This window comes from Typopeltis vanoorti, chromosome 16 (genome assembly GCF_054136105.1).
Source record: "Typopeltis vanoorti isolate ZY-2024b chromosome 16, IOZ_Tvanoo_1.0, whole genome shotgun sequence".
NCBI lineage: Eukaryota > Metazoa > Arthropoda > Arachnida > Uropygi > Thelyphonidae > Typopeltis > Typopeltis vanoorti.
In genome coordinates, this window is record NC_143564.1 from 63691960 (window position 1) to 63714630 (window position 22671).

Sequence of the window (22671 nt, forward strand, 5' to 3'; positions counted from 1 at the left end):
TAATGTCAACTGTGCCATTGTTGTTTCTTGTTCTTTGCTCAATGACATACAGTACTCATATCTCTATTTGTTTTACCATAAAAACTTTATAATTGGCAGCAAATTTTAACTAATAATAACACTCGTATTTTTGTGCACCAAAATTCAATGTATGCAATGCATTGTATCAGTGTATCAATGTATTGTATGTATGCAATAACATGAGAACTGCAACTTTGATCATACACTGCTGTATACTAAACTGTGTCGTGACGTTCTATTTTCATGTTATGTTCTAAATCCGCCATCTTGGTTCAAGTCACTCTTATCAATATAACACTTAATCGCAAATTGATCACCGATCCAAAAGTAGAGAAATTTATAATTATACTGCGCCATCCTATTTTTAGATTAGTCTATATAAAATAGTAGGATCAATTCTTAATTAAGTTAGCAGTCTTCTCATTAGTTTAGGCCGAATTATTTACTATTCCACTTGGGGTTCCTGCAAGATTCGAATATTTATGAACGGTGCAATAAAAAGGAATTCAGGCAAACACAATAATTAGATTAACAAAATAAAACATTTAATATATGATATATAACAAATACAAGAATTCTACTTTTAAATGAAACAATACAAATAACTTAATACATCTTGCTAAGTCACTCATTACAATTCAATGTTCTAAACTTTCACATGCAATTCACAGCTTCAAAATCACAAACTTTCTTAACTCAAGTTAGTAAAACGAAACTTCTTATTTAAACAGTCTCCAAATATCTATCAGCTGTACTTAATGTTTAAATTCACAGGAAGCACTAATCAAGGTAGACAATTTTCCAAGCAATCTTATTTCGGACCTTGAACTTCGAAGATACGCTATAGTTAATGTTAGAATAAACAAACATGTATGACTACTCTTACCAGATACAATCTTCAATACATCAATTAATTGTGAGCACACTTATGAATTAACTTATTTATGTTAGCGGAACACATTAAATAAAATTCTTCAACGATTTTACTGAACTATTGTCAATCGCGCTTCACTACTCTAAACAACAGCAATATGGTACTGATATCCTTCCTTGTTTACTTTTCTGCAACTAGATAAATTCATTATAATTCTTCTCAGGGCAACATAGTATTAAGACGTAATCCTAGACTAACTGGAACTAATCAGAATTTCCCATTGAATGTCCAGTTCTTTATTTATCCGATTACGACATCAATTTTCCTCTATAACCACAGCTGATTTCACTTGCAGCTAAGTATATGATTCACTATGTTTTGGCTCACTTCTAAACACTATTCTCATGAATTTCTGCCCTAGAGAACTTATAATTTTCTTCCACTTCTTTTGCTTGTATCCTACCTTCCTTTCCGCTCCGCAAAAACTTCCTCTCTTCTCTCTAATTAATAAACTTCTCCTTCTTTTCCAACCCTTTCAGTCCGAAGGTCACGCTCTATTCGACTCGTGTTGTTTATTTCATGCGTCTCCATGACAACGCATGAACGTAAATATTTCGCTAATGTAATACAACGCTCTACTCTTACATAAGTGATTACATAACGTTCAATTTTCACAAATAAGAATAAACAGAATATTTGAGCTACTTAATCAGCTCTTTCATTACGTATACAATTATTAATAATAATACTTTTCGTTACATCATATATATATATATATATAGTTATCATAAATTTCTACACATATTATTATTTAATAAATTAATAGTAGGTTAAGTTTAGAATAAATATTTAAATAGTAATTCTTAATTAAGGAACAATAAATAATTTTTATACAAATCATGATTAATATATAATAAGCAATGTTAAATGTGAATAAAAAAAAATAAATTACACAACATAGTTTCATTCACAATTTAACAACTGTAACTGAGAGATGAAGGAACAAAACAAAACACTCAAAGTGCTGTGCACACAAGCAGACATTACTGTGGTAATGCCCTCATAAGTAAATCAGTATAGACTAGCATAACTAGAAACATAGCTAGAAACATGTATATGATTAAACAAAAATGCTAAGGTTTTATCACCAGGAATTTATTACTGTTGTTAATATAAAAGTAGTATATTTAATGAATACTAAGCTTCTTATTTTACATTTTGTAGATGGAAAGACAGTAAAAGGTGAAGCGGTTTCTCCATCAGTTCCACGGACCAAGTCAGGATTATACTGGGGATATACAGTAAGATTAGCTCATAGCTTGGGAGCTATTTTTGCACAATGTCCATTCAAGGATGGCTATGATTTAACAATCGGGACATCAGAAAATGGAAGCAACATTGATGACATAACACTTCGCTCCTTTAGGTAAAAAATATCCAGGTTACTTCAGTATCAGGTTTCTTTATTAATTTCTATATATAAGTAATGAAACCAGTAATTTCCAAATGTTTGGGAAAGTAAATAGATTTAATGATTTGGAGATATAAATTTATTACAATTTCTTCAGGATGCAAATTTCCACCTTGTATCATACATGGTTGTTTTGCCTCCAAACTTCTTCATAGATCCCTTTGAACTGCTGACTTTGTAGTTGATTGAATATAAACATCAACAAAACGTCAACATTATTTAACTTTGCTTTACAGACCAAACTCAGGGGAACCTTGAAGTGGCCCAAAAGAGCCACTTTGGATTTCCCCTGAGCACAGTGATCTATCTCATTCTCGTCAAAGAAAAATGTCTACTACATAAAGACTTTTACAAACATGCAATTCACAGTGAATTTGAACTCATAGTGTGTTAGTTGGAGAATGGAGATACAATACATAGCCTGGCCATAAATGCTGTTACAATATCTATACACTGCCATGCTGCCCACACAATTGTGCAAGTCTTGTTCTTTTAGTGACACTGTGCACAGCCAACATTTGCATGTTTATCGGTAGAGAGAGAGAGGGAGAGTTGTCTAGCTGTACAGGTTAACATACAGTGGGAAAATTATGAGAACCATGTAGCTATAATAGCACCTCACAAGGTTGAAATGCAGTCACCTGTTATTCAACATGCTAAAAACATTCAGGATCAGTAGGATGTTCCTGCAGCAGACTATTAACCATTATAGTGATAACTTAAGCGCTGTGAAGGTACACCTCCGGCATAACCCTGTGAAAATGTAGAAAGTGATGTTGCGAGATATCAATGTTTTGCAGAGAATGATATCACACATACTAACTGATGACCTGGGGATGAGATCATTCTACTGGACACTTCCTAACATGACAACTTATGGGACCGAGGATGATAAAATCAAAGGCACTTCAGCGGCAGTACATGAACAACAGACACAGATATTCTCTTTATAGATGAGATTTTTTACCATTAAAGAGTTGTTTAACTGCCAAAATGATCGGGTATATGTGCTGTGCATATCTATGGTATATGCACAGTGCATGCCATAGCACCCAGAGAGGTCATCACTCAGCATCAGTGGTGGTGGTTTGGTGGAGTGATGTATCGGGGGGCAGGGGGGGCATCCACATTACATTTCTGCAAGAAAGGGATCAAATCTCCACCAAAGTGTATCAAGACGCTGTGCTGGTACCTGTGATACAGCAAATTCACCTCCAACCACAACAGTAGTCGGAAGTGAATGTGCCTGACCACATATCATCATGTGATTGGCCACCTGGAAGTATCGATCTGAATCTGTTGGACTTCAAATTGTGGTTGGAGCTTGAGAGAGATATCCTGTAAGAAATGATATCACCAGTCTGAAGATGGATTTGGAGTGAGCAGTGACAGCATTTCCGTTGGATGTTGTGCATGCCACTGTTGATATGGGCCTTGTGGACTTCCGGCATGTGTGAAAGCAAAAGTGGGGGGAACATTTCGAACATCGACTGCTGCTATACGTACTTTGTATATGTTGAAAGCTGTAAATGATTTACTGATAGATTAAAGGTTTATATGCTGTTCAGGTTGTAACAGTATTTATAGCTAGAATAGATATACATTAAGTTATACATTAAATGTATAAATTACCAACAAGAATAACACTCATGGATATTTTTTGGAATTAATTTTTCAAAAACAATATTTTTGTTCAATATTTTGTCAAAGTAAAATTTGCTTAATCAGAAAACAATACACATGTAAAGATATATGCTTGCAGGTGCTACATAAGTAAATGAGACTGAAATGGAGAAACACAGCAAGTCCTGAAGGTGTGTTCAGAGATTATAATGTTGCCTGTCCTATTTGTTTGATCATCATAGGGCAGATTATGACTGCCAGGTACTTAGCAGACACCAAGCAAATCTGTAGACTGTTGCTCATTGAAAAGATACATGATGGAGCCAATTTTTTTTTTAAATTTTTTTTTTAATTTTATTTTTTTTTATATATATGGTCTGTATTTTTTTTAGAATGCTTGCCAACTTTTTAAGTGTTGCAGATGTATTTGATGGTGACAGATTTACTAGAGTCTGTATTTAGGATGGGCTCTGTGAGTATCAGTTGTCGGTAATTTTTAATTCAATGGAAAATAACATCAAAGCTATAAATGTTGCCCTATTAATGAAAGTTTTTATTCTCCATTATTGCTGGAGGTGTGATGGTACGACTGCTGATGGATATATGCACTTGTTTATGTGTAGGGTGGGGAGGATGGTCGGACAGTGAATGCATAGATCCATTAGATTGGTATTTAATTCAGTTATCTAGGAAGGGCACATGTTTGTTTTCTTTTTTTTTTGTAAAATGAATTGGATCTATGATATTGACTGTTCATGTGTATTAGAAAGATATTTGAGTGTGTCAGACACTATGCAGCCAAACAGAGAATGCATGGTCTACTCAGTAGCCAAATGGCGGCTCTTGTGGGGCTGGAGCTTATAGCTTTCTCTTCAAACATCTTCATAAGATAGCTGTCCAGGGAGGAGAAAGTGGAATATAAATGACTTTGTCCTGTGCTGTTTGTAGAATTTTCCTTGCTAACCACAGAAGTCAGACCACACCTCTGCGAGGAAGTGTGGTCTGACTCCCCCCCCCGAAACTGCAACAACTGCTCCAATACCGAACTGACACCCACTCACATCTTTATCTGTCCAGCAATTACAAGCTTATTGCAAGAAATAGATCCTAATCTGAACAACAGCTCTATACAAAAAAAATCATCGGCATAGCCAAAGCAGTACAAGGAGCACACGGAAACAGCTAAGACTCTTCAAAAGACAAGACAACAACAACCAAACAGGATCAGATCTCTTTCTGCATGGACTAACATTAACTTCTAGTCTCTCCTGACATAAGCACGGCACATTAATGGCTTCCTCCAGCATCTAAAAAAACTAGGTATTCTCTTCCACTAAAGCACAAGTTTAAGCTCAAATTGATGTCATCAAAGACAGGAATGGAGCATTACTAACAGAAGAGTTGGAAATCAAAAACAGATGGAAAGAATACTGTGAGAAACTGCTCAGCAGAGTGGATAAAGAAAATGTGGAGCCCTCTCACCAGGAAAATTTTGATTTGGAACCTCCTCCACTTAGGCATGAAGTTGAAAGAACGGTTAAGCAGCTTAACAGTAATAGGGCCCCAAGTGCAGATGAAATCCCAATAGAGTTAATTAAGGTCACAGGGGATGGAGAGATAAGAATGTTTCAAAGATTGACTACAAGGATATGGGAGACAGCATAATGGCCTAGAGACTGGAAGAAGTCGGTTTTCATACCGCTACATAAGAAAGGTAATACGAAGTATACCCATGCAAGATATTAAACTAATATCTTGCATGAGATATTAGTTTAATATCTCATGCAAGCAAAATTTTATTGAAGATCATGCTAAATAGGATTGAAGCCAAAGCCAAGGCAGAGGTGCCCATGGAACAAGCAGGTTTTATGAAAGGTAAGGGCACCAGAGATCAGATCCTTTGCCTTAGACAGATCATAGAAAAATATAAAGAATTTAGACTCCCTCTGGTAATGTTTTTCTTAGACTACTCATAACGCTTTTGACTGTGTTGAGTATGTGAAACTGTGGGAAGTGATGAAAATAATGGGTTTTCCTCAGCACACTATCAGGTTGATAGCCAACTTGTACAAGGAGCAAGATGCCATGGTAAGAACAGGTGTTGGATTGACTGACTAGCTTCAAGTTGGAAAAGGAATTAGGCAAGGATGTTTACTTTCTCCTCACTTGTTTAGTATATATCTGGAGGATATCATGCATGGAGCATTGGATGAGCTCAAGATAGGAATTAGGATAGGAGGTAGATTGATCAGTAATCTGAGGTATGCTGATGATAGCATACTCCTTTGTAATGACAAGAAAGAATTAGGACAAATTCTTGACAAGGTTAACGAGATCAATAAAAACAGAATACTTCAGCACAGTCTTAGTAAGACAAAGATTATGGTTCCCAAAGGAAATACAAACAGGGAAGCTCTTAAGAAATAAGTGTACCTAAATGGAGAAAGAATTGAGAAAGTCAGCAAATTTGAGTACTTGGAATCCATTATTAATGTGAAGAATTGCTGTTCCGAAGATGTCAGAAGAAGGTTAGGAATGGCTAAAACAACAGTCAGAAATTTGTCTAAAATCTGGAAGGATGGATCTATCTCCATGGGAACAAAGTTGAGGATTTTGGATGCAGTTGTTTTTCCAACAGCGACTTATGGATGTGAGACCTGGAACCTAAAGAAGTCTGATAGAAAAGGATAGCTGCTTTTGAGATGTGTTACAGAAGGCTGATGGGGATATCATACATTGAGAGGCAGTCAAATGGATTGGTGTTAGAAAAGATCAGTAGAACTTTAAGGCTCCTTAAGGATATTGACAGAAGAAAGTCACTCCACACACGCCATCAGGCCTCCAGAAAAGCAAACAACAGGATTACATGGCGAGTCTTGGTGTGGCACATCACCAAGCATCGAAGTGCCCATACGGCATCTGTGGATGCCCAGTGAGCATATAGATATTCTCTTCCACTCAAGGTGCCATTTTTCAACCACCCAGTTATTACTAATTCTGTACTAATCCCAAATCCACTTATCCTTAGAATACTGCTCATATGTTGGGGATGGTGCACCTACTGAAACCTCCCTAAAATTCCCGATGCTATCTAGTGAAGAGTAGGTGGTTTCACAATTTTTCATCTGTTAATCTTCTTCCATAACATTATAAATAATACAATACGAATTAACGAAAGAAATATTTATTTTAAAATATAATGTCAAAATTCTTTAAATTCTTCCTCTTTTGAGTCATCAAACATTTCATTTATAAATTCATCTGTAGGCATTGCATCATCAGTGTAGCAGTTGTCATCATCATGCTCTCCATTTTGTTGTACGTCATCTTCGCTTTCGTATATGACGTCATCTTTGGATCCATCCATTGAATTACTTATTCCACATTTAAGAAATGAGCGTTGAATCATTTCAGATGGTATCGAATCACAAGCTTCTTTAACCCAGCTGGTGACTAGGGTCATCTCTGGCTTCTGAAAATTCCCACCCTTTGTCATCTTCACCAAACCGGATGACATCCATTCTCTCCATTTTTCACGTAAGTGATCTTTAAATGGCTTAATCAAGCTGACATCAAAAGGTTGCAAAACGGAAGTTAGACCACCCAGTATGACTGCTAGGTCTGTACGTAACTCATGTGCTTTCTCTTTGCTTGCCTCTGTTAAATGGCCCCGGAACATATCCCAGACTAGCATGCTTCGTTGACATAACAAGCTGCCTGGACATATGTTCCATACTTGATCCAGCCACAATTGTACACCTTCATCCATCCAACCTTTCTGATTGGCACGAACAATGATACCTGGTGGAAATTTCATATGCTTCGGAATTTTCTTCCTTTTAAATATCACCGTCGGCTTTAATTTGGTTCCGTCTGCCATGCATGCTAGAACAACGGTAATATGCGTTTTTTCGTGTCCCGTTATTTTTATGAAGATACTCTTTTCACCAACTGAGTTTACTTTTAGATTCTCAGACATATCAAAGTACATGGGCATCTCATCCATATTGCCTATTTGCGAAAGTTCATATCCGTGACACTTCTGTAATTTTATGATAAATTTATGGAAAGACTCCACTTTTTCTTCAAGCTGTTTTGGTAACTTCTGCTCAATTTGTGTCGTAATGTTAATGCTTTGCATTCCATAACTCAGTTGCACCACTCAGGCAAAGCAAGAAAAGATGAAATACCTGGTGTATCCTTGAATTTACCATTCTTGAGTTGTAGAGCTCAAAAACGAATTGCATTTCTTGTTGTCGTTGCATCAAAATCCATTCATTTAGCTCTTCCTCGAATTCTGGAAAGGATGGTACATCTCCACGATGGGCACGTTTTGTTTGGGAGATTTTTTCAGGACTGTCTTTTTGCTTATGCCAAAGTCTAATATTATTCTCTGCTACACCAAATTCTTTCATAGCAACACTGTTATTATGTTCTTCTGCAAACTGCATGACACGCAATTTAAATCCTGCTTCAAAAGATGAACGTTTACGTTTCTGTTGGCTCATTTTCAGGCTAGGTTTGTTTAACGAATAATATTTAAAATGAACTGTGGTTAAACCGATATAACTGCTAATATCTCACCAAGGGGTTCCATAGGCATTAGGTAGTATATATGTCTAATAAGATGTTACATTTTTTAAGATCTGCATATAATGCGAACCCTAAACTTTAAGTAGTATTTTTCCATAAATTTTTCGCATTATACGCGTAATATACAGTGTGTGTGTGTGTGTGTGTGTGTGTATCACTTAATCATGCAGAGGTTTCTGTGGTTAAGAAGTTCAATCGAATTATTCCAATTTTGTGATCACATTTTTATTAAAAAAAGACTGTTTTTTAAAACTAAACAAGTACTAAAAAAAACAAACCTGACAAGTTTCGTTAATCGTCAGACTAGCATCTTCAGGGCTAAAGATAACTAACAGTTTAAAGCACAAACTATAAGAAATTACAAAAAAAACAAGTTCATTTATTGGTATTATAAACATCAAAACAGTTCGTTAAAAACCAAATAACAGATCTATACAACCGTTAATACAGGTTAGCTGGAAACAATGCTATTTGATGTCGCATTCTGTGGTTCACTTTCACTCTATCCAAGATCTGAACTGGGTAAATTTTTAATAAACGCTGACCAAACTTGATTTAAAATCAAATCGTAATTTTTGTTGCATGGCATAGGAATTTTAATCATATTTGCTGCCTCTTTGAATTTTCTTGTGAAACAGTTTTTATCAATGTAGAACATGTTTGTTCTGTCCCAGAGTATATCATGACCAGTAGAAGCTGTGTGAAATGCCAAGCCAGACTTATTTTCTCTCTTTTTTTTGTACGTCCTTTTGATGTTCGCTCATTCGGATTTCTCCCGATCTTCCCGTCTGGCCTACGTAGTCAAACTTCTCTACAAGTATAATATAAAAGCGACTTTCCTGCCACTTGAAAAAATATCAAAATCTCTTCATCCTCTGAAATCTCCACATCACCCAATGAAAAAATTAGGAGTTTATAATATTCACTGTTCCGGTGGCATCTGCTACGTAGACCAGACAGGGAGATCGGGAGAAATCTGCATTGAGTGAACATCAAAAGGACGTACAAAAAAAGAGAGAAAATTAGTTTGGCTTGGCATTTCACACAGCTTCTACTGGTCATGATGTACTCTGGGACAGAACAAACATAATTAGAAGAAACACACGTATAAACCACAGTGAAAATTATTTAATTGTAAATATTTCATCCTAAGTATCTTAGTATCTAAGTATCTTAAAAAAGAACAAACATGTCCTACATTGATAAAAACTGTTTCACAAGAAAATTCAAAGGGACAGCATATATGATTAAAATTCCTACGCAACGCAACAAAAATCAAGTTTGGTCAGCGTTTATTAAAAATTTACCCGGTTCAGACCTCAGATAGAGTGAAAGTGAACCACAGAACGTGACATCAAATAGCATTATTTCCAGCCAACACGTATCAATGGTTGTATAGATCTGTTATTCAGTTTTTTTTTAACGAACTGTTTTGATGTTCATAATACCAATAAATGAACTTGTTTTTTCATAATTTCTTATAGTTTGTGATTTAAACTGTTATCTTTACCCCTGAAGCTGTTAGTCTGATGACTAACAAAACTTGCCTTTTTTTTTTTTAGTACTTTTTTAATACTTTTTTTTTTAAAAATAAAAATGTGGTCACAAAACCAGAATAATTCGATATATATCACTTTTTTGTGGTATTACCATATGTAAGGGATCACTGTAGATTTTTTTGGAGGGTGGTTGGGGGGGAGATAGGCAGAGTTCTGTTGATTTTGTGAAGGGGATGAACAGATCATTCTGACTTTGTTTGCTGAGGTTGTGAGATTACTATATTGCCAGGTAAGGGTGATGTGATAGACTTTTAGGATGGGTAGGTTTTCTGTAGAACAGGATAAGGACCTGTTGGGTAGCTTGCTGACTCCAGGAGTGTCAAGAAGGAAGGACAGCCACTTATTATTTTCCTTTTCAGTGATGAAACGAGTCCTCAGGTGTTAGCTATTGAAGTGTGTTAAAAAGTTTCCAGTATATTCTGACCATATGACCAAACGGTGTTCCATGAGAAGGTTGATGGGGGAAGTGGAACCCATAGTTTTGCCTTCAATCTGCCTGTATGTTTTGTATCTAACCACACTCTAAACAAAGACGAAATCTCTATACTTAACAAAGGTTTAAATTTTGCTATAGCATTGAAATCGATAAACAAACTTGAATTTATGTGTAATATTGAAAGAGGCCTAAGATTCATCCTTAATAACATAGCAGACAAAATACATTTAGAAACTGCCAACATTTTAAATCATAACAAAACAATAACAAGCAACATTACTAAACACGAATTAACAGCGATAAAATCACTTAAAACAAATCCGAACATAGTAATAACCAGAGCCGATAAAGGAAATGCCACCATTATTTTAAACCGTACCACTTATGTAGAAAAAACGAATCTGCTGGTCTCTGACAATAACACATACAAATTAGTTAACTACAACCCAACCAACAGAATAAAAAAACAAAACAGAGAAGCTACTTAAGTCAATTACCACTTGGCCCGAAGATACGGTCAAAAAACTATTTCCTGACTACACTTTCCCCAAGAATTTACGGGCTACCAAAAATTCACAAAGAAAACACACCTTTAAAACCAATAGTTGAAGGAATTGATAGCCCGACATATCACTTAGCCAAAAAATTAGCGGCAACACTCAAGGACTTTGTAGGTCATTCCCCCTCCTATATCAAAAACCCACAACACTTCATAAAAACCATCAAAGACATTACATTAGAAAAAGATGATTTATTAGTCAGTTTTGACATGCCTGCCCTCTTTACGAATGTCCCAATCAATGACACAATCCTCCTACAGAACAGATTCCCTCCAGATATCACGGCACTCTTTGCGCATGTATTACGGTCGGGTTATTTTGTATGGTAAAATGCCTTCTACTTACAAAAAGAAGGCACAGCCATGGGCTTGCCATTATCCACTCCATTGCTAACTTTTACATGGAACATTTTGAGCAATTTGCCTTAGGTTCCTCCCCTTTAAAACCCAAAGTACGGCTTAGATACGTTGGCGATGTTTTTGTGATCTGGTCCCATGGCCGCCACACATTACAGACATCCTTAGCCACCTAAACAAACAACACAAACACATACAATTCACAACTGAAATTGAAAAACACAACATACTTCTGTTTTTGGATACACTTGTCACATGTCTTCCCTCTGGCAATTTTTCCTTCACTGTTTACCGGAAACTGACACGTACGGGACAATATATACACATAAACTCCTGACGCCACCCAACACAAAAACTAGGTGTCATCAACATGCTAAAAAACAGGGCACAGATGATCTGTTCCAACGAAGGCACTAAAAGACTAATTTAAAATTATCTAATAATTTCCAAAAAAACGGATACAGCCAAAACACTATCAACAAAATTCTCTACAAAACCTCAATAAAAAAAAACAGAGAAACCAGACTATAGTAAAACTATAACCATTCCCTACATTAAAGGAACATCATTCTAGTAGCAAGGCTTATATGTTGGTCATACATAACTGGTAATTAGTAATTAAAAAAAAAAAAAAACTCAAACCAGTAAACCCCCCCCCATCCACAATAAAGATTACACCAATCTATCACTATCCCCTACATCCAGGGCACCTCTGAGAAAATAACCAATATCCTCAGAAAATGTGACCTTACTTCTTGTTACAGATCATATAAAAAGTTGGCATCCCTTATCCGCTCTACCAAAGACCAACCACTTCCCCTAGACCTACCTGGTGTATGTATACCAGGTCCCTTGCAGCTGCAAATTGTCCTACTTTGGCCAAACAGGCAGAACAACAAATATCAGGATTTCAGAACACAAAGACTACATCCAGTTTCACCAGTACAGCCGCTCTGGGCTGGCAGACCATGCCTTAGATACCCACCATAGAATTCGCTGGAAGAAAACAAAAATAATACACCGCAGCAAGTTTAAATACGAGAGATTATTCAAGGAATCTTCAGTAGCTCTAAAAAACGTTCCTAACCTCAACAAATTTGGGTGCATGAAACTACCCCAAATTTGGGAGACTTACATTTTGAGAACTTCAGTCCAACTGTCAAGTCAACCAAATTAGCCCACCAGAGGGCACCATTAGGACTTTAGGAGCAATATTAGTTTCTTGCTTTTGTTAGTGCCTGCATGCACATACCATATCTTTATGTTCCTGAAGATGGCAACGTGGCGTTACCGAAATATAGAAGTTATTTATTAAAGTTATCTTTAATTAATATACTTTATATGCGTTGTTAATTCCGTAAACTAATTACCAGTTAAAGGAACATCAGATAAAATAAACAGAGTACCATGAAAATACAACTTCAAAGCCACCTTTAAACCTCCTGCAAAATTAAAAAACTTACTCAACTCACCCTGGAGTATACCGGATTTATTGTACTTGCAACATACCATATATAGGAGAAACAGGATGCACAATTCCTATCAGACAAAAAGAACATAAACGACACATTAAATATAATAATTATGGTGAAGCTGGCCTTTCTGATCATGCCTTGAATTCCTTACACAGAAATGATGGAAAACACTAGCTGTCTACATACACTAAAACATGGTATGAACGAAAATTCAAGGAAGCATATGAGATTATTATCGACCACCCCAATCTGAACAATAATGATGGTCTAAAAATCCCAAACATATGGAAGATATATATTCGACCCACGAAACGTTTCTTACTAAGAACTATAAACAGGACTGTAGAAAATCCAGTATCTTAAAAGCAAAAATAAGAATTGTAATACTAAAAATAGGACATCATTGTTTCTGAAAGAAAACCATCTGAAAGAATGTTTATTCCTGTCATCATAAATAGAATTTAGCTTGATGTAATTTTTTTTTTTTTTTCACTATAGGTCATGCCAGTAGCATAACGTGTGATCAAATCATTTTCTTTAGCTTACAGTTAATAATGTAACTCAGCTTGTCTTGTATATTGATGTATGCTCCAGATGATGATCTTGATATGAAGATTGGAACGTCGGGATAATAATAAAGTTTTTTTAATACAGTTGTAAATTCCATAAATTTTTAAAATGAATACTGATCACCATGTAACTCTAAAAGAAAGGTTTGTTCAATGATGATACACTTTTAATCGTTTACTTCCAATTTAATTAATTATGTTTCCATATGTATTCAAAACATGCTTTGATATTTGTTATGTTATAAATGGCAAAGTTTTTCCAAAATGTTGGTAATTCCTACATAGGTTTTAAAAACAATGTTTATTTTTTAAGTAAAACTTTCCAGCATTCTAAAATGTTATTTTTCTTACTTTTCTGTTTGCAAAATCGGCGATGACATTGTCGAAGTCTATTTCGTCACTCAGTTACTGTTTTATAGACAGTATGGCAAGATTTCTTAAACACCAAAAAAAAATGCTGCCGAGGCGGATTGCTCCCCCCCCTCCCCAAGCTACGCCTCTGTAACTTAGTGGTCCGTAGAATTGTTTAGGCATTTTTCTGGTCCTTGGGCTTAGAAAGGTTGAGAAACACAGTTATAGATGATGTTCATCGCCCAGAATAAAGCCCCCTGCTTTGCATATTCAAGGTCTGAAGTGGCTTGAACAAGTTCCACATTTCATCTTTTTGAGCAGAGTTTCTAGATTTTCTGATCCTTAGCTTACCTATGTCACTAATGTGCGATAAGTTTTCAACCTTTAATTAGTGGGATTGTGATAAAAAAAACATAATTATGAAGAAATAATTTTTCACTTCAAATAGTAGAATGCATAAATTATACCATTAAGGTTAGTAAGTGGTGTTAAATCCATTTATCTTCTAGAACCAGAGGTTAAATCAATGTTGACTTTATTGAACTCTTACATACGGCATTTTGTTCATTCAAGTAGATCCAACTTAGTTGCACTCCTTCCCCAACTACATTGATGGAAATGGCCGCAATAATAAAAGCTGAGCAACGAATTTAGTATTTGAGGTCTTTGCTGAAATGTACAGATGGTATCTGTGAGTGGTTTCTCCATGCATCTATTATCTTGAAAGAGATCTGTCAGTATTCTCCGTGGTTTGAAATAATATTGTTAGGCCTTTTTCAGACAAGGCTGAGTTAACTAGTCTTAAATGCAAATTTAATTTTTTTTTTTTTAACCATTTCTTACTTCTTCAAACTAGTTGGCTTTTTAATACTTGCATTTGACAGACAAAATAGACATATTATTTTACCTCGTTAGGCTCGTTCTTAATATGTTCAATGACTAATTCCTTGACATTTGAATAAGTATTACAAAAATTTAAAAGACAATGACAATGGCAAAACTTTATGATTTTTATTTATTATATTTGTTAAAGAAAGTTTTTAATTACACTGCAAGCCTGTTGTGTAATTAAAAATCTATCAAAGTAAACATTTACTACAAAGTAAACTTTTATAGTAAAATACCTTTTAGTGTTTTACTACTACTACCACAAAAACAAAAAAAAAAAAATCTTCTTTATACTTTAGATAACAGGGCTATAGAACCAAAACTTTTTTTTTCTCTTTTTACACTACTATGCTACTTCCAGAGATAGAGAGGCCAGTAACAATAATATTCCCTTTTTATTTTCAGGCATATTTTAATCATGTTTGGTGGACTAAAAGGACTAGAATATAGTGTGGATGTGGATGAAACATTACAGGTCAATGAGCCACGATTTCTTTTTCATTATTATCTTAATACCTGTCCAAACCAAGGATCCAGGACTATTCGAACTGAGGTTTGATTCATTTTGTTATGTTACCTAAATTTAAAAACTATTTTGTGTAATATATTGAAAACAGTTTTATCTGTTGATAACATGTCTGTTTATAATCTTTAAACCTACCTTTACAGCAGAACATATACATCAAAAGTCTGCTCATTATGCCTCCTAAAAATTTGGGAGGTGTGATGAGCAGACTTTTGATATGTCAAATCATTAATTAATATAGTGCATAATGTTTGCTCTTCTTCCTCAGGCTTACAGCAAGAACTTCTCACTATTGAAACTTTAATAGAATTAAATGGTTCTTATCAAATCCAATGGATAATGGACTCCTATGTTTTAACACCTAAGGATTCTTTACTAAACTGCAAGGTTCCAATGCCATATATTGCTAGCATCTTTAAACCTACTGGAAGAATTTTGAAGAGATTTTACCTTAATCCCACATATTTTCCTGTTAACAAAATTTCTCATCTCTTACCATCTATTTGTCACTTTTGTCTTTAGCTGATGTTTACCAGATTTCTTGCGAATGTAATTTGCCATACTTTGGGTAGACAGGCCATTCTGCATTAAAAAAAAAAAAAAAAATATCAATGAACACCAGTACTACATTGAATATCTGAAACCTTAAACGTCTGCTCTGGCACAGCATGGTATTGATACTAAACACAGTATCCTGTGGAATGAAGCTCGTCTTCTCCATAGAAGTTGTTTTAAATATGAATGCCTTTTCAAAGAAAGTTGTTGAAGCCCTAAAACACTGGCCTAACCTGAATCAGAATGATTGTCTCTATCTCCCAAAAGTTTGGAAGATTCTCATCTTATGTAAATATCAAAAACAGTTGTTTTAAATCTGATCTCTCTAGCACATGGCAACAGTTTTAATTGGTAAACAGATTGTTTTTTTTTTATCCCTGTTCTTTGAATTGCTTGTTGTTTTCACACACTGACATGTACTGTTAATTTCAGTATGAAATATCTGTGCTTTGCATTAAAGTTTATTACTGTGGTTATCATGTTGTTTTTGAAATAAACTTTTCAACAATACAGACTTATTCAATACTCTGATTCAGAGCTGGATGATGACTGCTGTGTGTTTACATCCTAGTGCTAGTTTGACAAACTAATTTGTGAGTATATTTTTAGTAAAACTAAACTGCTATTTCTTATGTGGATGTCTGTTAATGCAAGTCAAATAGCCTCCATAAGAACTTCTTATGCATCTCCATTTCCTTCCACAAACACTAAGTTAGAATAATGGAGCAGGAGGGTAGCACTGTCTTTGAATTGCATCTTTATATCTGAATTTGTGATGAAGGCAGTTTCTTGTTGAAGCATGTAAGGCTGAACTGCATCTTTGAGGTAATGCTAATTATCAGATGTCACAGTATAACACTAGTCACTGCACCATCAACAAAATAAAAAAATAAAAAAAATCCAATGGTCCAGTATCATATCATGAAAAGATTCCCCTTTCCCACTGTTAATAGATTTCCATCATTATAATAATTTGCCTTTGGGAGAGAATTCTGATCTGAATTCAAGCATCTGATGAAACCACTGAATGAGCACTAAGATTCTTCATTCCAAATACTGCCTTTTCACATTTCCACACACATAGCACCATTGTATCCCTGAGTAAGCATCAATGTTTGTGGGCTTCTTTTTGTGTATGTGTGTGTGTGTGTGTGTGTGTATATATATATATATATATACTGGCATTCTCTCCTATGCATTCCCAGCCTTCCTGACTGAATCTACTGCAGCTGTGGATATAACACATATGAGACAGGAGTTAGCCTAGCCTGTCTTAAACTGAGGAAACCAGCATTTTTCACAACAAACTGATCTGAGAATATATGCAACTGACAGGCATAGCAGATCATTAATTAGATTTATACAAATCCAAGTTACTTGGTTGTGACAGGCCATTATACACTATCTGATCAAAAATATTCAGACACTCCCTTTGTAGTAGTAGCGGATATGACTAATATATATCACAAGTCTCACACAGGTATAAAAGGAAGCACACTATCTTGAAATCTTCATAAACAACCAACAGCAAAATGGGCTATAATGAAGAGCACAGTGACTTTCAATACAGCACCTTTGCATCAACTCAGTTTGGGAAATTACTGCCCTGATGCAGCTACCCTAATCAACTGTAAGTGATATTATTGTGAAGTGGAAACAGAAACACCTAGGTGCAACAACAGCACAACTTTGACCTTGTAGGCTACATAAATCACAGAGAACAACTATTGAATATTGAAGCACATGGTGAAAAAATTTGCCTGTCCTCATTTGAAACACTTGCGACTGAGTTCCAAAATGCCTCTGCAAGCAATGCAAGCACCACACTATTCTTCAACTTTGACCTGGCTTGCAATCAGCATTCCAGTTCAGCAAGGGGAATGGCAAGCATTGGGCAGAGTGGTGTAAAGCTTGCAGCATAATACTCTGGAGCAGTGGAAATATGTTCTCTGGAGTGATGAATCATGCTTTATCTGACTGTCCAACAGTCCAACAAGTCCATGTTTGGTGGATGCCAGGAGAATGCTATTATCCCAAATGTGTCATGCCAATTGTAAAGTTTAGTAGAGGAGGTCATGGTCTGGCACTATTTTCATGGTTTTCACTGGGCCCCCTCCCTAGTTTTAGTAATGGGGAAATCTTAAGGCTAATCCTTTGTGAAGGAGTATCCAGAATATGGTATGCCTGTAATGACATTCTAGACAATCTGTTCTTCAACTTTATGGCAACTGTTCAGTGAAGGCCCTTTCCTGTATCAACACGATAGCATTTCTTTCCACAAAGCAAGGACTGGTTGATGAAATGGGCATTGAAGAACTACTGGCCTGCACTGAGCACTGTGGGATGAATTTGAATGTCGATTGCAAACCAGGCCAAATGACCTGATACTAGTGACCAACTGCACCAATATCCTTCTGGAAGAATGGAAAGGAATTATCATAGAAACATACCAAAATCTAGTGGAAATTTTTCACAAAGGGAGGACCAATTCCATACCAATGCCTTTCATATTAGAGTAAGAGTTAGGGTGAGTAGGCATTTAGATATTTTTGATCCAGTAGTGAATGTTAAGGGGAAGTGATGTGCTATACTGTTGAAAAGGGTGGTGGTATGATTGTTTATGATTGCACAATCACAATATGGCATCCTCAAAACACTTACTGAGCTAGGGCTATTTGTTCAAATGACACTGCCCTTGAAACTGAGCTCAGGAACCTTCAAAACACTGTTTTAGATGGTAACTATTTTTTATCTATTTTATATAGTCCATATAATTTTTTTAAATAATGAAACCTCTGGTGCGATCATAATTAAAAGAAACACACGTATTAACCACAGTGAAAATTATTTAATTGTAAATATTTCATCCTAAGATATTTAGGATGAAATATTTACAATCATCTGTAAATATTTCATCCTAAGATACTTAGGTTGAAATATTTACAATTAAATAATTTTCACTGTGGTTAATACGTGTGTTTCTTTTAATTATAATCCATTTAAAATAGATAAAGTACTGCAAATGTCATAGCCCCCTACCCACAACACACAGGATCACAGCAAAACCATTCTCATTCCATGTGTTAAGGATAATTAGAAAAAATAGACAAAGCCTTCTGCAGATATGTTCTCCTAAAGATAACTGCATCCTCTTGAACATCCTGGAGGATATAAAATTCCTTGTGCCTGCAGTTTAGCCTACTTTGGGAATGATAGATCAGTTAACATCCACTGTGAAGAACACAAAAGTTACATCCGCAATCATCTGTTTGGAAATTGGGATTAGCAGACCATACTCTGTATACTCCTTCACAAAGAATCAGATGGAGGAAAATATCTATATTACATAGAAATCTTTATAGGTCTGAGAGACTGTTTCTAGAATTAGCATCAGCTATGAAGTACTCTCCTAACCTCAACAAGTATAGTTGCATTAATTTACCAGAGATCTTGGAGACTATCATTTAAAGACCTGATAGCCTGACTTCTTTAAATTAACTTTATGGTTCCTTCCACAAACATTGGGTTAGAATAGTGGAGCAGGAGGGGAGCACCTTGAATCATATCTCATCATCATCATCAGGGTGATTAAGGGTCAAAGTTGTATAACTGAAAGGAGACCTCCACATAGTCTTTAAAGGAATGCAGAGAACCGACCTGGTCTTCTGACCTAATGTCCAATCCTCACCTTCTTGTGGTGCACCCTGTTAGGTATCTATCTATCTACCTGGATACTGAATGAATGAATGAGGATGGTCTAGCAATTTGAAATTTAGACGATCAAATTGTATTCTTATTGGCTTAAGCCACAATATAAAACGATGGTACAACATGGAAGAATGGCAGCTGGGGCATTGCCTGGTTAAACAAGGCCCCCATTGTTTTCGCTAAGGAACCAGGGCAAACAGCAAAAAGTCAGTTACTGAAACACATCTCAACTGAACATCACCAGAGTTCAAGATTGGTACTATCAACATAAGAAGCCTAAATGGCAAAGAAATAGGACTATTTCTTTGCCATTTAGGAGTAAAGAATTGATTAAGTATCAGATCGACATATAGGGGTGACTGGAAAAAAAAAAAAAGAAGAAGAAAAACTGGTGAGACCTTTCTAAGCAATAAATACAAAATGTTATATTCAAGCAATAACAATCAGGGAAAAGAAGTAGTAATAGTATTCAACATTAAATAAGAGGCTAGCTAATCTTACATGATAATGTCAAGTAGAGTGATGTGGGCAAATATCAGAATAGGTAACTGGAGAATGAGACTTTTTTGTGCCTATGGGCCCACAGAAGGTCCTACTAAGGTCCAAGTGGAGGAATTTTTTGAGGCTTTAGAGAAAGCAACTGACACAATAAAAAAAGGAAAAGTTGGTCCTAGCAGAGGTCTGAGTAGCAGAGTAGGAAATGATTGTCAGACAGAAATATTTTGGGAAAATTTTGATAAAAAAGCAAAGCTAATAATAATGGCAAATGTCTGTTGGATTTCTGATCAGGACACGGGCTGGTTATTACTAATACAATGTTCCAACATAAAAATATGCACAAATTTTCATGGAGAGAAGATACAAGGAATACGAAAAGTCTTATTGGCTATGTTATTGTTAAGAGTGATGTTTTCTCACTGGGGTAGGACACTAGAGTGTACAGAGGATTTGAAATTGGAAGTGATCACTATTTAATCTTGAGTAGGATAAAATTGAATTTCATATTGAGAAGAAGAATATGTAAGAAAGTTTTAAAGCGAATAAAAGTTGAGCAGCTCTCAAACGTGAACTGTAGACTAAAATACACAAACAATATTCACAAAAAAATGAAAGAGTTTGAGAACAGGAACCAAACATAAGAGATTTACTGGCAAGCCCTGAAGAAAACATTGATTGATTCAGCCAGAAAGGCATATGGTGAGGTTGTCTGCAAAGACAGAAAAATCAGAACTCCAATGGTGGACACAGGAAGTTAAAGAGGCAGTGAAGGAAAAAGAAGAAAGCATATCAAAAGTTCCTGCAAATAAGTTGGCTTGTGCTCTTAAAGAGTACAGAGACAAATTTAAGAAAGCTAAACACTGTCTAAACAAAAGACATGGGATGACTTTGGCAAGAACATGGAAAATAAATATCAGGAAGTGGCACAATATTCTGGAGGCTGTTGAAAAAGCTCAGAAATGGAGGAAAGACTGTTGTAAAAGGAATTAAAGTGATAAAGGTGACATGAAAACTGGAGAAAAAGATATCCTGGATGCATGAAGTAATTACTTCAAAAAATTTCTAAATGAAACAAGCACAGTAGTAAAAAACCACTCAACAGCAATGCAATCAGGAACATATCTATACTTGAAGTAGAAAAAGCCATCAAAAGCCCGAAATATGGAAAGGTAGCAGGAGTAGATGATATACAACCAGGAATGCTCATGTATATAGGTATAAAAGTCTTGCAATGACTGCACTGCATAGTTCAGAAGGCCTGGACAGAGAGACAAATTCCAGATGATTGGAGTAGAGCTCTCATAGTACCCATATATAAAAAAAAGGGAAATCAAACTGAATGTGAGAATTATAGAAGTATCTCTCTACTAAGTGTTCCTGGTAAGATTTATGCAAGTATACTTGAGAAACGGTTGACAAGGATTGTAGAAGGGAAGTTTGGTGAAGAACAAGCTGGATTCAGGCCAAATAGAGACTGTCAGGATCAGATTTTCACTTTACAAAAAATAGTCATTATGATGGACAAAGTATCATGATAACGATAGTAATACAAAGAGGAAGACCAAAGAAGGGGTGGAAAAATAAGTTAGAGGAAGATCTGAAGGAGAAAAAAACTGGACAAAGATGCAGTCTACAATAGAAACTAGTGGAGAAGACTCATCAGAAACAGCAACCTCATATACAAATGGGAGCAGCTGAAGAAGAAGACCTGCAAAAGGCATATAACAAGGTGCCACAGTTTGGTGTAATATCTCAAGTAATACTTAATCTTTGAGTTGTAAGTCAGCAGTTAGAATTGAATGAAGTACAGGAAGATAAGTTTTGTGGACCTGCAAAAGCAATTAAGATAGTATGAACATGTAATGAGGTGAAATGAAAAATATGATGGACAAAGTATCATGATTATGATAGTAATACAAGGAGAATGATTTGATGTTAAATCTGGTGTCAGACAAGGATGTTCATTATTCCCTGTGTTATTCATTATCTGTATGGATCACATTATGAAGAAAAGAGGTATTAAACCTGATATCAAAATTGAAGATGTTAATCTCAGCTCTTTACTTTATTCAGATGATGTTATATTTTTAAATAAATCCAGTACAAGTCTGCAGGATTCCCTGACTAAATTCAATAACTGTTGTAATAGTTTTGGTATGAAAATCAGCAATAACAAGACAAAAACAATAAAAATAGGCAGAATCATTGAAAATATCAACTGCATCATGAATGGAGAAGCTATAGAACAAGTAAAACATTTCAACTACTTAGGCACAATTTTTAGTGAAGATGGAATTAAATATGGAAATGAACAACAGAATCAACAAATCCGGTATGGTAGGAAGTAAACTGAATAAATTTATATGGAATAAGAGAAAAATTAGTCAAAACACTAAATTAGCTGTATACAAGACAGTGTTCTAACCAATTTTAATGTATGGATCTAAGAGCTGGGTTTGAAATAAAACACTTGAGCAAAGATTAGAGACCACAAGTATGATAGTCCTGAGAAAGATTAGGGGCATGAACAGATGGCATCAATGGCAATATCATATTAAAAATAAAGATTAGGAAAGAACTTGACATTCTTGGCATCCAGGAATGTGTT

General features: G+C 35.4%; 1 protein-coding gene across 1 annotated transcript in view; it reads left to right on the forward strand.

Annotated features, from left to right (window-relative positions):
* The window catches only part of LOC150098072 (28S rRNA (uridine-N(3))-methyltransferase), a 113372-nt gene that overhangs the window by 89436 nt on the left and 1265 nt on the right, over positions 1-22671 (forward strand). Inside the window, exons 8-9 of the mRNA XM_090406673.1 lie at positions 2120-2321; positions 15182-15329. Coding sequence (XP_090262799.1) covers positions 2120-2321; positions 15182-15329 — 350 coding nt within the window. The remainder of the gene's footprint in view (positions 1-2119; positions 2322-15181; positions 15330-22671) is intronic.